Raw genomic sequence first — 14,281 nt, 5'->3', positions numbered from 1 at the left:
GGCTATGAAGGTCAAAAGTGTTAAATGTTTTTTCAATAGCCCTGATAGTTTCGGCACAGCGCGATGTCCAATATATTGGACACTGGGATGCTACCCGGTCTTTTTTCACCCAGCGCGCACGTAATGACGTACCGCAGATATTGCGCTAGAACTCGCGTGCAAAAATATTTTAATAACTCGAAAGAGAAAGTAGTGAATAAAGTACATAAAAAGAGCATTCCTCTGCTCAACAAAATTTTTTCTCTTGTGTTCACTTCCGGTGGGTAATTTCAAAACACCTTTTTGTGCTTGGTGATGCAGAAGGAGAGCCGACATTTGGTGCAAAAGAACTTTGTTTTCATGTCGCAGCCCTGTAGTCTGCAACGGGCAGCGTTTTCAGTGTCTGCCTGCATTGAGCAGTGGGTAGTGCTCTTTTCTTGGGGTTCTCGAGGAGACAGTCGAGCCTGCTTTGATGACGGATGCCACTCGGCTTCGTTCTCACTCTCCGTTTCATCCTGCTTCTTCCCTTGAGCCACGAGAGTCTCAGCAACAGATTGGCGGAACTGCATATATTTGGGAATTTCTTTCCACTATTTCTTTAGGGAGCGTATGTCCCGCGTGTACTGCACCCAGGAGTTGCTGAGGGCAATGTCGAAGAGGTGAAAGAAGGCTCTGATTGTCCACTTGTAAACGCGTGTTTTTATCCTGTAGTAACTTATCATCCGGTCTGCCTTGTCGGCACCACCTATCCTGACGTTGTACATGCGCACAATATCTGATAGAGGCATATCGATATGTTTTTTTTTCTCTTACGAGACCGCCTGCGACAGTTGCCTTGCGGGTCCTAGCCATAGACTGAAAAAATAAGTTATCGGCTTAATTCATTAGACACGCCGAGGCCGGTCCCCCAAGGAAAAAAAGAGACGCGATTTCATCGACAAGCTGCTAAATGCCAACAGTACTCGCCTGCTGTTCATAACAAGGTCATCGCAAAAGCGCCGTCAAAATAACCGGGTTGAGTCCTAGCGTCCAACGTAATGGACACGAGAAATCAAAAGAAGCGTAAAAAAAAGTAAGCGCGCGAACAGTTTAAATTTCGTATGCTGCGGGTAGGCTGTTGTATTAGCTTTAATATAAAATCAAAGGTATGCCCTGAAAGCTGGTAGAAATACGAGAAATAGTGCTTACTTCTCCGGCAGCTGCCGTAAAACGCCGCGCTGCTGAATGCCGCCATTGTGGAACTGTTTCGGGGGAATTTGAACGATGTATTTTCATCAATGCTGCATAGAGGGCGCAAGCAGGCGCCCAATAAGTTGGACAGCGCGGTTTTAGGAGGATGAAAGCCTTGTCACAGGAGTACTGTCTCATTTCTGAATGTCCAATATATTGGACAAATCCCCATAGCGGGGTCTCAGGAGGATATAAGAACAGTACCAATCGTCCAGTCAGAGATACAGGAGAAAGAGAAGCAGCGTTGTTCAAAGGATGGCATTAAGGTACAGGACTTCATTGCCGGCATCAAAGCTCGCCGGCTTGACGACCCTTGCTGCATGAACGTGGGACTGCGAGATTTCGGAACAATGGACAGTACAAAGCTGACGACGCGGTTCGCCTGTGTAGCCATGGGGACCACTCATCCACAACTGAGCCTGAGCGACCACGTCACCGTGCAGCTACTGTAGAATGTCGCGAAAATGAGCCTCGGGCGCACATGCAGAACCGCCTGCACACGGCAGCCTGAGATCGGTGCATGGCGAGCCGTCATGCCGCTAGTGCGGCCAGGCCTTTAGCGGTCAAACCATGGTACTTGAATCTAAGCCGAACCCCCCACTTTCGCACATCGTTTTCTAGAAAAAAACGTCGGCCTAGATTCGAGTAAATACGGTATATACATGTTGTAGGCACTCTTTTTGGTATACCGCTATGTCGGAAAATAGTTATAATTAGGAATTTGCAAATACTGAATAGTAGATTTCGAATAGAATACTTAATCAAATCAAGAAAAAGAAAGCCGAATATGGAATCAAATATTGAATATAGGAAAACTTAACACAAAACATTTATGCTCCCAAGTTTTGTGCAAGAAAGTGTTTCACATGCTCAAGAAGCTAATCATATTAGTCGCACCTCGATATATCGAACAGTGTGGTGATAGCGAAAGAGTTTGATATAGCCGGAATTCGATATATAAGATCACGTAAAAAATGCATCAAAAACTTCTATAAATCAATCGATGAACCAAGGGGGCGATCAGGGATCGTTCTGAGCGCGCTTTGTCAGCCGGGAGGGCGGGTGTACCGCGCGGACTTCGTCAGCCACGCAAAGTCGGCGCGGTCTAGGCCAATTGCGCTCGGCGCAACCGAATGCAAGCCCCGAACAACGGTCCCCGATCGCGCTCCAATCGTGGCACAGTAAATATATGACTTGAAGTTTTACAGAAAGTATTTATTTATTTGGCTGAAACTATTGCAGCAGTGAAGCCTGCTTGTTATTGGCAGCCACATGCTTAAGGGCGCAGGCTACCCTGGGGACAACTTTTTTATTATTTGATATCCGGTTGAGACCTTCAGGGTACATTCACACCACTGAACTATGAGGAAGTGCAAAGTTTAATGAAGATGTGTTCATTAGTTCCAGAGTTATTGAGGTCTAACTAGGTGGTTCATGTATATGACTGACAAAGAGTCTGGAGAAATGCCAGGACATCGTAGGAAGCTGAAATTTATTGTGATAATCCCTTGATAGATATCCCAGGGGGCTACAATGCCCTTTTCTTTAATTTCACCTCCAAAAAATTTTAACAGAACTTTGAATTTAATGTAGCCAGTAATGACCACATTCATCAAAAATTAACTGCTTATTATAAATTAACTGCACCAGCTTTAAAAAAGAAGAAGCTTGTTACCCCCTGGCAAAGTCATTCAGGAACAGAATAAAAAGAACGGCACACAAATCTGAAGAGTGGTTCTTGAGATATCACCTTCTTCAGCACCACTACTAGCGAAAAAATCCATTCTGAGAAAACGGGCTTTAAAGTTGAACACATGTGTTTTTTATTAGAAAGCTCCTGCGGGGCTTCTGATTAGCTCTTGTGACTCCAGGCACACTCAACGTGTCAGATTTTCGACTGGCGAAAGCCGACAACACATTTCCGCTGCTGAAAGTGTTATGCAGTCAGCACTCACTGCGGAAGATAGGAAGTTCGATGCTTGTACAAGTCGCATATCATGCTTCCGCGCACCAAACATCTGCACTGTCTTGGGCTTCGTTGCCAGCATCCTGTGCAGCAAAGAACCAGCTGGGGAAAAAAAAAAAAAAGAGAAGCTGAGAAAATAATTTAACTCGCAAGCAGGCATCTATTGAAGTGGACGGAGCACGAGGTAATGACGCGAGTGCGGCGGGCGTGGCATCAAAAAGAGCAGCTGCTGCCACCGCCCGCGCCGCATCCAATGGCAGGCGCGCTTTAGCCTGCGGGATTTGAGCCTGCTGCTCCGGCCGATCAGCGGTCTGCATCACATCGCGGGAAAATGCTAATAGTGCCTCAACTGCGCCGACGATGCCATTTTGCAAGGCGGCAAAACAGAGAAAAAGAATTCCCGGTCAAAATGACACGAAGATCACGCGGGCAGGCCGCATGGGCCGGGAATGGCAAACACGCGAAGTTTGACTCCATTTCAGCATTTGCGCATGTTTTGTGGGCGCATGTTTGCGCCCGCGGCGGTCGGGTGGTACAAGCGCGGTGCGAGAGATGGCGCGAGCGTCGCGCCGCTGCGGGGTTACTCGGGCGTCGGGAGACAAGGCGCTCGAGTTGTTGGGTTCGAGACAGCTAGCGGGACGGTCGTGCCGCACGTGCAGCGACCCTCTTCCCCGGCGGGTCGGCGCGCGGCGGGGACGTCCCGCGCGCGCGCGCGGCGACCCATGCTTCTGCGAGACCACCTCGCGTGGCCGCCTGCGAACGCGCCACGATTCGCGTGACCATACACGCGAACGACCAGGCCTTGGGATCCAGCATGGGGCGAACATATTCGCTCGCTTCCGGTCGCGGTGAGTCAAGACTTCTAGATTTGTCGCGCGCCCATCGGCATGTTTTGTGGATAGCAACTCGGCTAGCAGGCATTGATTTATGAAAGGTGCAATAAATGCCCTTGATTGTTTGCACCACTGTGTTGTCGTTCCTTTGTCCCAAGAGTACGGGTGTGAGAGACCCCACAACATAAAACCCAAAAATATTGTTTTTCAAAAATTGACTTTTTCGTGATTTTTCAGTTTTCGAGGGTTGCGTCCCTGCTTAAACACGGAGTCCCCAATATGGTCTAAACGATTCACAAGTGACAGGCCGGTGCTGTCTTTGCACCGCAGTAGCGGCACAGAAGGTCCAAAGTGGCCTAGAAGGGCCAAAGCAGCTGCAACCTCAGTTAAAGTCGGGAGCGGGGCAACATCAGCACTTGCGAGATCAACCTCGGCAGTGTCTTCGTTCGGCCGCTATTTCTGCTGCAATCTCCACGTCCGTCAATCGAAGCATATTGAAACACTGTCAGTAACAAAGTATTAAAGGGCCCCTGAAGTGGTTCGGACAGATTTTGTAGACTCGCAGGGTACAGCTAAGGTTAATCATTTCCACCGCAATTTGTGTGAAGCGTCTCATATTAAGGGGGATGCAGCAATTGAAATGGTCAAATTGTTAAAATTGGCGATTTCCTGATTTATTTTTTCGCGATCCACGGACCTTTATTAACCTCGTGGTGAAATATTACTACAAACTATGTGGTAGAAATCGAGAAAAGAGCACTTTCGCAGAGTGGTATCATAAGAAATTGCGAAAAAATTGAGCTACAGAAGGCCCCGTCGCACCGTGGATCGCCCAGCTATCTGTTGACGCAGCGCCGCCATCTTGGTATCATCGTAAAGAGGAGAGATCGGAGCTGAAGATAGCCAGAGCGACACATTTCTCCACCAAAAAAAGTAAACTACCAAGTGCAACCGAAAAAAAAAGCAAATGCGGCATTGCGATTGGGCATAGCAGTCACATGGGGCACAGGGCACGCTCCTGTTGGCTGTTGTAGATTTGAATTGCTGACTAACGTCTCTTGCACGCATTTGCGCAGCAGCGAGCTGCGCGTTCCGATCAACGTGATTGACGATAGAGGCAGCTTATGCACCTTTTCTTTGATGAGCCCCAAAGGAATGAAGTTCCGAACGGCCCACGTGTGCGGAAGACCACGAAAGGTGCGGAAAAGAGGGAGAAAACTACTCGTAGAAGCAGATGCCGCCGAGCTTGTTGACGAGGCACGACCGGCGCATGTGGACGACTGCGATAGCGCGCATGCGTGCGGTGCTGACGACGCGACCACAGAACACCTATGCGAGCAGTGATGATGGCGTGACTGTGAGCTAGGATGAAGGCACGACCGCGAGCAACAGTGAAGTTGCTCAGAGGCACAACTGTGAGCGACGATGACGGCGCGTCTGTGAGCGATGGTGAAGGCGCGACCACAAGCGATTGTGACATTACGTCCGTGTGTGGTCGTGACGGCAACGTGACATCAGCGGAGCAGAAGTTCTCGCGTCAAATATTCAACTGCAGATTTCAGCTCCAACTCCACTAATAAAGGGTTGCGCAACAAGAGACAAGAGCGGTCGTTTTGAATGCGCTGTCACCTGCCTCTGCACGACGGATGGATACACGATGACCAAAAAGGCAGATAACGTGCACGAAACTACTGCAAGAATGCAAAAAACTACATTAAAATGTAAAGAAAATGTGTCCCCACAGGCAAAGGACTACATCCCAGGTGGGTTTTAGGTGCTCAAAATAAAGATTTAAATGTTTACAACAAATGAAACTTCGAGCTCCGTTTTCTCAGCTTTCATTTTTTGTGCAGTTGCTTTTAGTCTTCCCAGTGCAAGTTCACAACGAATGAAGACAAAATCATGCTGTCTTTTGCACTTAGATCCTGAAACATTGAGGAGTGCAATAAAGCTGTCCATTTATAACTGCACCTCATAGAAAAATTTATAATGGGTTTTTGCATAAGTTGTTAGTAAGACAATATGCATAGGAAAGTTTAAAAAATATTTTTGTGCTCATTTCAGCATTTAAAAAATAAACGCATAGCTTTATTGCACAGAACAGGCCTTTATGAACATGTGGATGTGAAAATCTCGGCGAACTTATGTGTAATTAATTAATTTGGGGATGACCATTAGAGGCTGTCAGTTGTTGTAACTCGAAAACTATAACAGATAGCACAGAACTAATTTCAGTTATGATATCAGCATAACAAATCACATCTTCATGCAAAATTTCAGCAATTTATTCCCATAAATAAAAACAATTTTCATTGCCAGGTTCCCCCTTAAGGCACTGCTCTGTGTGGTCATGGGCCCCGCAAGCGTTGGCTGCGGTCGGCGCCGATGGTAGAGCAGTAAAGAGTTCTCAAATTGGGAGACCCATAGCAATTTCACGCGATGTCAGCCCCCCCCCCTCCCCCCCGCTCTCCTTTTTATTTTTCCTCTACATCTATCTGCCCTCTGTGTAAATGCAGCCTGCTATGTAAATCGAAAGCTAGGCTTCTGATGGGTCGCTCGTGGCTACGAAAAGACTGTTGTACATCCAGGAACGTGGCATTTGGAATGAGCGGCCACTGTATAGTATTTCGCCAAGATGGTGGCCATGAACATGCAACGGTCATCTCGTGCACTTGCCTTCTTAGGTGAGGTGGTTTGTCGACTTTCTGAGAGTTGTGCGGCTGCTGTGAATATATCTGCGTTGGTTCGCTAACCATAACTTTAGTTGCTGACACCCAACGATGCAGCTCTGGTTAGGCCTAACAGGCTAGACAGTGGCCAGTGGTGTGTCTGTGACGAAAATTTCCTGCCGGCCGACATGATAACGGCCCGTAGCCTGTTGCAGAAAGCTTGTCACTGACGTGTTCGTGTGGCCGGCTTATAAGTGATCGGTCGCGGGATCAGGTGTACGGGCTAGATTGACGGCCATGGAATCGGTGTTCCAGACTGCGGGCACGCATGCAAAGTTCGTCTGTGTGTTCGCATGTGGATGGAAAGCTCCGAACTGCATCAATCTGCATGTCTGAACCCTGGACTCAATGTATTCGATGTGACCAGTGTGCAGTGGCTGATCGGTCTGATCTTCGCACATGCTTCCATGCTTTCCACACGCGCTGCCTTTGTTGTTTCCTCGGTTCACGTAGGGTGAATTGTTTAGACTGGTACGGTTGGCATGGTCGAACCTTGTACTGATAGATATTGCGCGCAGTGGAAAAGATGCGCACATGTCAAGGCATCGACCACGGCCAGGTCATTCACCGAAGGTATTAATATTCAAAAGATTGGATATTTGAGAAACCGAATATTAGATATTCGGTTTGAGGTAGAATATTTGGGTATTCACACACTCCTAGTTATAGCTGCTATGCCAAATAATGGTTTAAGTAAGGAAAATGACTGTTACCGTGTTACCCTGTTTATTATTTCCATACGTTGCTCTTAACCTTAGCAGGAAAGTTGTGATAATTGTTTTATGCAGCTTGGATTGCAGTCTAGTTTATGTTGTACTGCGAGTGTTGTAACTCGCCACATAGTCGTGTGTCTGCAAATTCAAGGAATATGCTGTGTTTGTGGATAGCTCTTGCTGCACCTGTCATGTAATTGTCTGAGATGGTTTTGTTGCCATGTGTGCATTTTTATAAGCTAAGGCTTTGTTGCTTGACTTGTAGATAATGAAGATTTGCCTGGAGTATATCTGCTATGACCCCAACTACAACTATGATGATGAAGATGATGAGAATTCTATGGACATGGACAGAGATTCTGGCGGGTGAGCTGCAATGTAGTGCTTTGAATTGGCTAGAGGTTTCTTGAGCTGAACCTGACTAGTGTGCCTGTGCCTTTCTCTTGGCAGAGCTGTTTCTCTGCAGTGAAAGCTAGATGCAAAATATTGTCAGATATGCTAAGTGTAAAAAAGAAAAGGTGAGCTACTAACATAAGCTTAGCTTCCAACACAGTTGTTCAACTGATACCTTATGTGCCTTGTGAAACTTAACATGCCCAGCTGATTCTATAATGTAATGCTTCTGGAGCATCATGGCAGTGAAGCAGCTAAAATACAACAATTTGGTAGCTGTAAATACAGTAAAACCTCGTTAATTCGAATTTCACGAGACTGAAAAAGATGTCCGAATTAACTGAATGTTGAATTGTCGAGGGTATCAAGAAAACAAGGAAGAAATGCTTAGTACGTCAACACACTTTTATTTACTGAATAAGTTGGCAGACCTTGTTTCTATTTTGCACAAAAGCAGTGCAGAAGCTGCAGTTCTCACCATCTCGTGACTGATCAGCGCTCACAGCAGCGAAGGCCTCACGACTACCTCCACAGCGCGGCTGCGGCACGCGTCTTCACTGAGATGCTTTTCAGTACTACGCGTACATCCCGATTATTTTTTCGCCAGTGTCGCCAGGCCGTCGCTTATCGCAATGTAGGCGGTGTTCTTCAAGCACAACAGCTTTGCACCGAGTCAAAAATGAAATTGCTCTTTGCTGCAAAGGCTGCGGATGAAACTGCGGCCGCTATTGACGCAGTCGTGGATGGCGACTACGCAGTCAGAAAGGCACGCAGCCAACGCGGTGCTATGCGTGGTGGTAAACGCAATAAAGGCTTCAAAGGTACAAATAAGCACAAAGCATTCTGGCGTTGCTGTCAATCACGTACAATTTTCACTGATGACTATGGTGATGCGAACTCCGCCGCTTCGTTTCGGCGAACGCTGATTTTGCTCTTTTGTGTCGCACATTTTCAGTGCACCGCGCTCGCTGAGCTCCGACAGTTGTCTGAATTAATGAGAGTTTCATTGCAATATACATATAATGCATACACCTGCTGGGACCAAAGGATGAGTGAATTTTCCAAATTAATGAGGGTCGAATTAATGATATTTTACTGTACTATTGAACCACAATATCTCGATGCAGATGTAACAAACTAAATTCTCTCCGATATCAACATGTAGTGAATATATACAGTTGAACCTCGCAATAATGAAATCGGTGGGGAATGCAAAAAAATTTGCTGTCACGAGAATTTCGTTGCAAAGTAAGACAGCACAGATGGGTAATCCGTTGCAGAACGAAACTTTACTGTCAAAATTTCGTTATCCAACTTTGGCAAGCTTTGCTTGAGGATATAGAACTGCATTGCCGACAGTACAAAGTGCACCACATGCATCAATCAGCATTGGCAGTACTGCTGTGGAGCAGTATTCTCTGTCAACTGCTTCCGAGATATCATCACTTTTGCGAGATTTTGCAAAACTCAGAACCGGATGCAGAACAACAGCACTCCACGCATGTAGCAGCATTTCTCCAGTGCATGCTGTCGCCCTTAGGCGCCGATGCAGCCAGTGCCGAGAGCGACAGTGATCGTATCTCATATACCCGAAGGCAACCGATGAAGATTACAACCCCTTCCCGCAAATCTACATCCGGCGCTGAATCCACACGTAGTGCCTGTAGGGTGGCATCAAAACCAGTGTTCCTGAAGCAAGGAATGCGTATTTCCGAATGATCGCTCAATCATAGCTCGATGCGTGGCGCTCCATGCTGTGACTGCCATCTCAAGCACCATAAGCAATTCCACGTCGGTGGGATATGGATTTCCTTGTTTTTGCTACATTTTTCTCACCGATGTGCACATTACGCCCTGTACTAGGCATGCAAAAATTGTTGTCACATGTCGGTAGCAATATGCGTGCAGCTTCAAACGGGTGATCAACAAACAAGATGGCGGCCATGATGTGTTTCCAGTGAACGTGATCGCTTCCGACGCTTGGTTGTTTTTGTAAACAAAAATGGTGGTGCCTACACAAGTGTAATGTGGTGGTATTTTATGCAATTTTAGTGCAAGCAATTGTGTTTGAGCACATTTCGGAGCCTGCTAGCCTTGCACGACTAGGTCATATGCAGGATTACGCTCCAGCAAATTTTGTTGATGCAAGATTGTAGTACACAACATTTTGTTGTCGAGAGGTACGAAATGCATTGAATCCTATGGCCGTTCGTTGGGGATACGAAACTATTTCGTTATCACGGGTTTCGACTGTACAGTGAAAGCTTCTTAATTCGGATCTCACAGGACCGGGAAAAATGTTTGAATTATCCGAATACCGAATTAACGAATGAACAGGAAAAACAACATTAAAATCAAGTTGGAGAAGCATACCTTTATTTACTGAAGTATTTTGCAATAGTTGTCTGCTTTTTCACGCAGATTCCAGCTGACATCACAATTTTAGTTCTTCCAAGTGGCCAACAGCCCGCAAACTGTCGGAAGTGCTCCAATATCAACGTCCAACGTCCTCCAATATCAAAAGCGCCTCCGTGACTTCTCGTGAGGTGCGATGAGGTCGCGGCTGCACCTCCTCGCATGAATCTTTGTCTGAATCATGGTCTTCCTGGGCGCCCGTGGCATCATTAATAATTTCTTCATTGGTCAGGAGACCAGTCGTGGCGACACAATCATCAATTGCGATGTAGTCCTGAAGGGTCACATCTGCGGGAAGGACAGCACCGAAGGTCGGGGAGTCATTATCGGTGGACTCGGCTGACACCTCGTCGGCTGCTGCCGCATGCTCGTGCCTCACAAAACCTCTATAACAAGGCAATACGCCGCACTTGGCCAAGAGGCAACAGCCCGCGCTAGCCTCTAATCATCGTCGTTGTCTTCACCCTGCTCGCCTCTTTGTCATCGCAAATACTGTTCCGTAGCAATATGCTTGTATTTCTCTCATATTGACATTTACCAAGCTGCTTCAAAACGCGTATTTGCTGCTCCAAAGGATACAATTCATGCTCCAAACCTGCTCCAAAGTGCCAAATTTGCTGCTCCCAGAGTTGCTCCAAACCTTCTTTGACCGCTTCCATCCCTGATGATGTGACCTGACTTTTTTGTAATTTTTCTTGCAGGGAGAGTGAAGATGAATATAGTGATGATGATGACATGAGCTGGAAAGTACGTCGGGCTGCAGCAAAATGCCTGGAGGCAGTCATTGCCACCAGGCACGAAATGCTGTCGGAATTCTACCGTGTAGTTTCACCTGCACTGATTGCACGCTTCAAAGGTTTGTGTTGCCCTATCTATTCATGCGATACCAATTGACATGGTTAGATAAAATTCTTGGGATCTGCTTTAGCTTATGCAAGATAATGAATGCATACAACCTGCTGTCGAACAGAAAGCAGGTTCGTTTATATACAGCTGGTTCCTGGAGGAGCCAGCGCTTCCCATTATGATGATCTGTGTTGTAGTGTTGCAGTACAGTCTGTGTGCTTGCCTGGTCAGTTGCCAGCTATGAATGTGCTGTGAATGCTATGTGTAGTTGCACTTATGTTGTCAAGATTTTACTCTAACCAGGCTCATTTAGTAACAGACTGGTGGGGTCTCAGTGGCCGTTTGTGCAGTCTGTAAGGTTTTACTGTTCTCCATTACTTGCTTGACAGTGTCAAAGTTGTCCTTAGCAAATACTAACTGTTGCATCACTTGAACAGATGGGTGCACATGGGTTTCCTGCCCAAACTGATGGCTTGTCGGTACCCAGAATCACTATAGAGGTAGCCTTTTTCAGCGTTTTCTGTTTATACCTTGTTTGGGTGCAGTACTTGCCCATTTTCTTCATAATGAATCTGCAGTATACATTGTCTGCTGCAGTGTTGGACTGGGAAAGTAGATTTTCTTTGAAAAGGAGCATGGTGACTCGCATCTGGTGCTAGCAGGGTGACGTTGCCCATGACTGATACCTCTTTGGTACAGTGTCACTGCAGACGCATACTATCATCCACTCTGGATGAGCAGGTATGTACTGCAACCTAGGTGCGGGATTAAACAAAAATGCACCAGTGGATGCTGCTTGTGCACATGATTTGTGGTGCAGACGAACTGGTGGCTTAACCGGGAGAGCTGTCTGCACCCATATCCCTGTGTGTTGCAACAGTCGGTATGGATGGCACCCGCTTCTGGTCGCCGCTGCTAAGGCCTGTGTGATGCGTCTCATTGTATTCTGTGTTGTGGCCCTAACTCATTGCCATCGTTGTCTGTGCGGTTTCAGAACGTGAAGAAAATGTGAAGGTAGACATCCTGCAGGCATACATTGCACTGTTGCGGCAGACTCGGCCACTCGTCACTCCATGTGTTGGCGGTCCCCTCAGTGGTGACGACCCACGCACCCTGGTTGCGGCCCAAGTGGGACCTCTGGTGAGAGGCCTTCAGAGGCCCCTGCGCGAGCGTGCCCTGAAGACCCGCCAGGTAAGGCATCCCCATGTAGCGATTCTGAGGTGAAGCACACCTGTAGCATTGCTCATACTACAAATTCACATAGAGAAGATTATCATCACATTTGATAATTTTTCCCCTACAGTCACTGTCTGAATTCTTAATGCACGCAAGTAAGCTTTTTTAAAAATTATTTTTAATAAGACCATTCCATCATTTTTAATGGCGCATTCAACAATTTTGCATTTTGAATGCACTAACGAAAGAAATGCAAACCAGCAAGACAGCCTACGGCGATCACCAAATGCTGCTGTGATAAACAAATACCCAGCTTGGTGCTGGCGAAAGGCGTGCGAAATGGGCACCAGCGATTTCAATCTGTCAGCCAATAGGAGTGCTTCCTGTGTGCATGAGGCAGCAGTAACGAATCCAGCATCAGTTCTTGATTTTTTGCTTGCTTTTTTGCTTATAGTTTTGCACGGCAAATTATGGTGCACCAGCTATTTGAAACTCCGATCTCTCTTCTTTACGACTGTACCAAGATGGTGACACACTGCATCAACGGAAAGCGGAGTGATCAGAAGTGTGATAACAGTTCCCGAAGCTGATTTTCCGTTTGCTTTTTATTGGCAGCAATCTAGGAAAGTGTGATTCTTTCAACTTTTACTTCAGATATTTTTCTAATATTTTCGCTTGTGATAATAGAACACCCAGGAACCATGGCAAATAAAAATTATAATTGGAAACTATAACCAGATTGAGACCCCCTCAAATAAATGAGTGGGTGGTGAACTAGAGTTCAAATTCTGGAAATGGGATTTGCTCATTCATTCAGTAAATAAAAGTGTGTTGACGTAGTAAACATTTGTTTGTTTTCTTGATATCCTTGGTAGTTTAACATTTGGTTAATTTGGACATTTTTTTCAGTTCCATGAAATCTGAATTAACAAGGTTTACGAGGTATACAGTAGGGTCACCTCTTATCAAAGGGAACACTAAATCAGTATGCCAGCACTGATTACAGCTAACCTTAGTATATGAAGGTCTGGAAAATATGTTTTTTTATCTATGGAATTTCTGTTGAATAGAATCAAGTGCTTTATTTCTCTCTGAAACTAATGAATTGGCGATGTTCACTTACGCTTTATACAAATTAGGTTCTGCAGTTTAAGAGGGGACTTGGCGCCCGAGTAGAACTTCATTGTATTGTTATTAGCTCTAGAGATTTGAAAATTTCAGCACATATTCAGTTTAGCGAGCAGATCGCAAATATGTAATCCGTATTTTTTCTAAGTTAAATGAGAAAAAAGTTTGCATTTTGTTTTTATTATAAATTTGGGAGGTGACTTGAAAGAAGGATACTGTACTGAGAGAACTAAAATTCACTAGACATGCTGCTGAATGTATGAAGAGTGCACATACGAAGTTTCTTGCTCCTATCTACATTTTAGCCAAATTTATCGAAATTTGAATTACCAACATTGCAACACAATCTTTGTTGTTTAATTCTTGCAAGATTTGAAAAAGTTGCTTTGCACTAGCATGCTGTATTATAGCTTTCTTGCACTCTCTGACTGTTAAACCTTCAGGAAAAAAAAAAAAAAGGAATCGTGCAAATCGAAGGACGAGCAGAGACACAGTGCACATCCCAAATTTTCAGGTGTGCAAAAATTATGATCTGAGAAAAACGAAAAAAACATTTAGCAATGTGAAAAATACTTTTTATGTCCCAAAGTAATAGAATTCCCCACTACAGTGAATCGGAAAGCTCCCGGATAGTAGTCTGGAGCAGGCTTTTCTTTGTGTCTCTTCTTGATGGCTGCCTGGAATGCTGCCGATGATGCACGCTTTCTGTCCATGTCTGCTCCCCTACTGTCTTGGCTGCTCTCCTGCTGCCTTTGCAAGTTCATTACCTATGCAGCTCGCGTAGTTCACTTGTTCACAGGGCTCATTTGTTAGGTGCTTCACCATGCACTTAGTCGCTGTAATTGAGGAGAGTTCTGCTGCTTTTTCCCGTGC

At 45.8% G+C, this 14,281-nt stretch overlaps 1 protein-coding gene across 1 annotated transcript in view; it reads left to right on the top strand.

The window, feature by feature from the left end:
- Positions 1-14,281, top strand: part of Cand1 (Cullin-associated and neddylation-dissociated 1) — a 100,432-nt gene that overhangs the window by 23,220 nt on the left and 62,931 nt on the right. The window contains exons 8-10 of the mRNA XM_075688251.1: positions 7,716-7,816; positions 10,960-11,114; positions 12,099-12,295. Of these exons, the coding sequence (XP_075544366.1) occupies positions 7,716-7,816; positions 10,960-11,114; positions 12,099-12,295 (453 nt within the window). The remainder of the gene's footprint in view (positions 1-7,715; positions 7,817-10,959; positions 11,115-12,098; positions 12,296-14,281) is intronic.

This window comes from Dermacentor variabilis, chromosome 4 (assembly GCF_050947875.1).
Source record: "Dermacentor variabilis isolate Ectoservices chromosome 4, ASM5094787v1, whole genome shotgun sequence".
In the NCBI taxonomy this organism is placed as follows: domain Eukaryota; kingdom Metazoa; phylum Arthropoda; class Arachnida; order Ixodida; family Ixodidae; genus Dermacentor; species Dermacentor variabilis.
The sequence above is the reverse complement of the archived record's forward strand: the minus strand, read 5'-3'. Positions and strand labels throughout refer to the sequence as shown.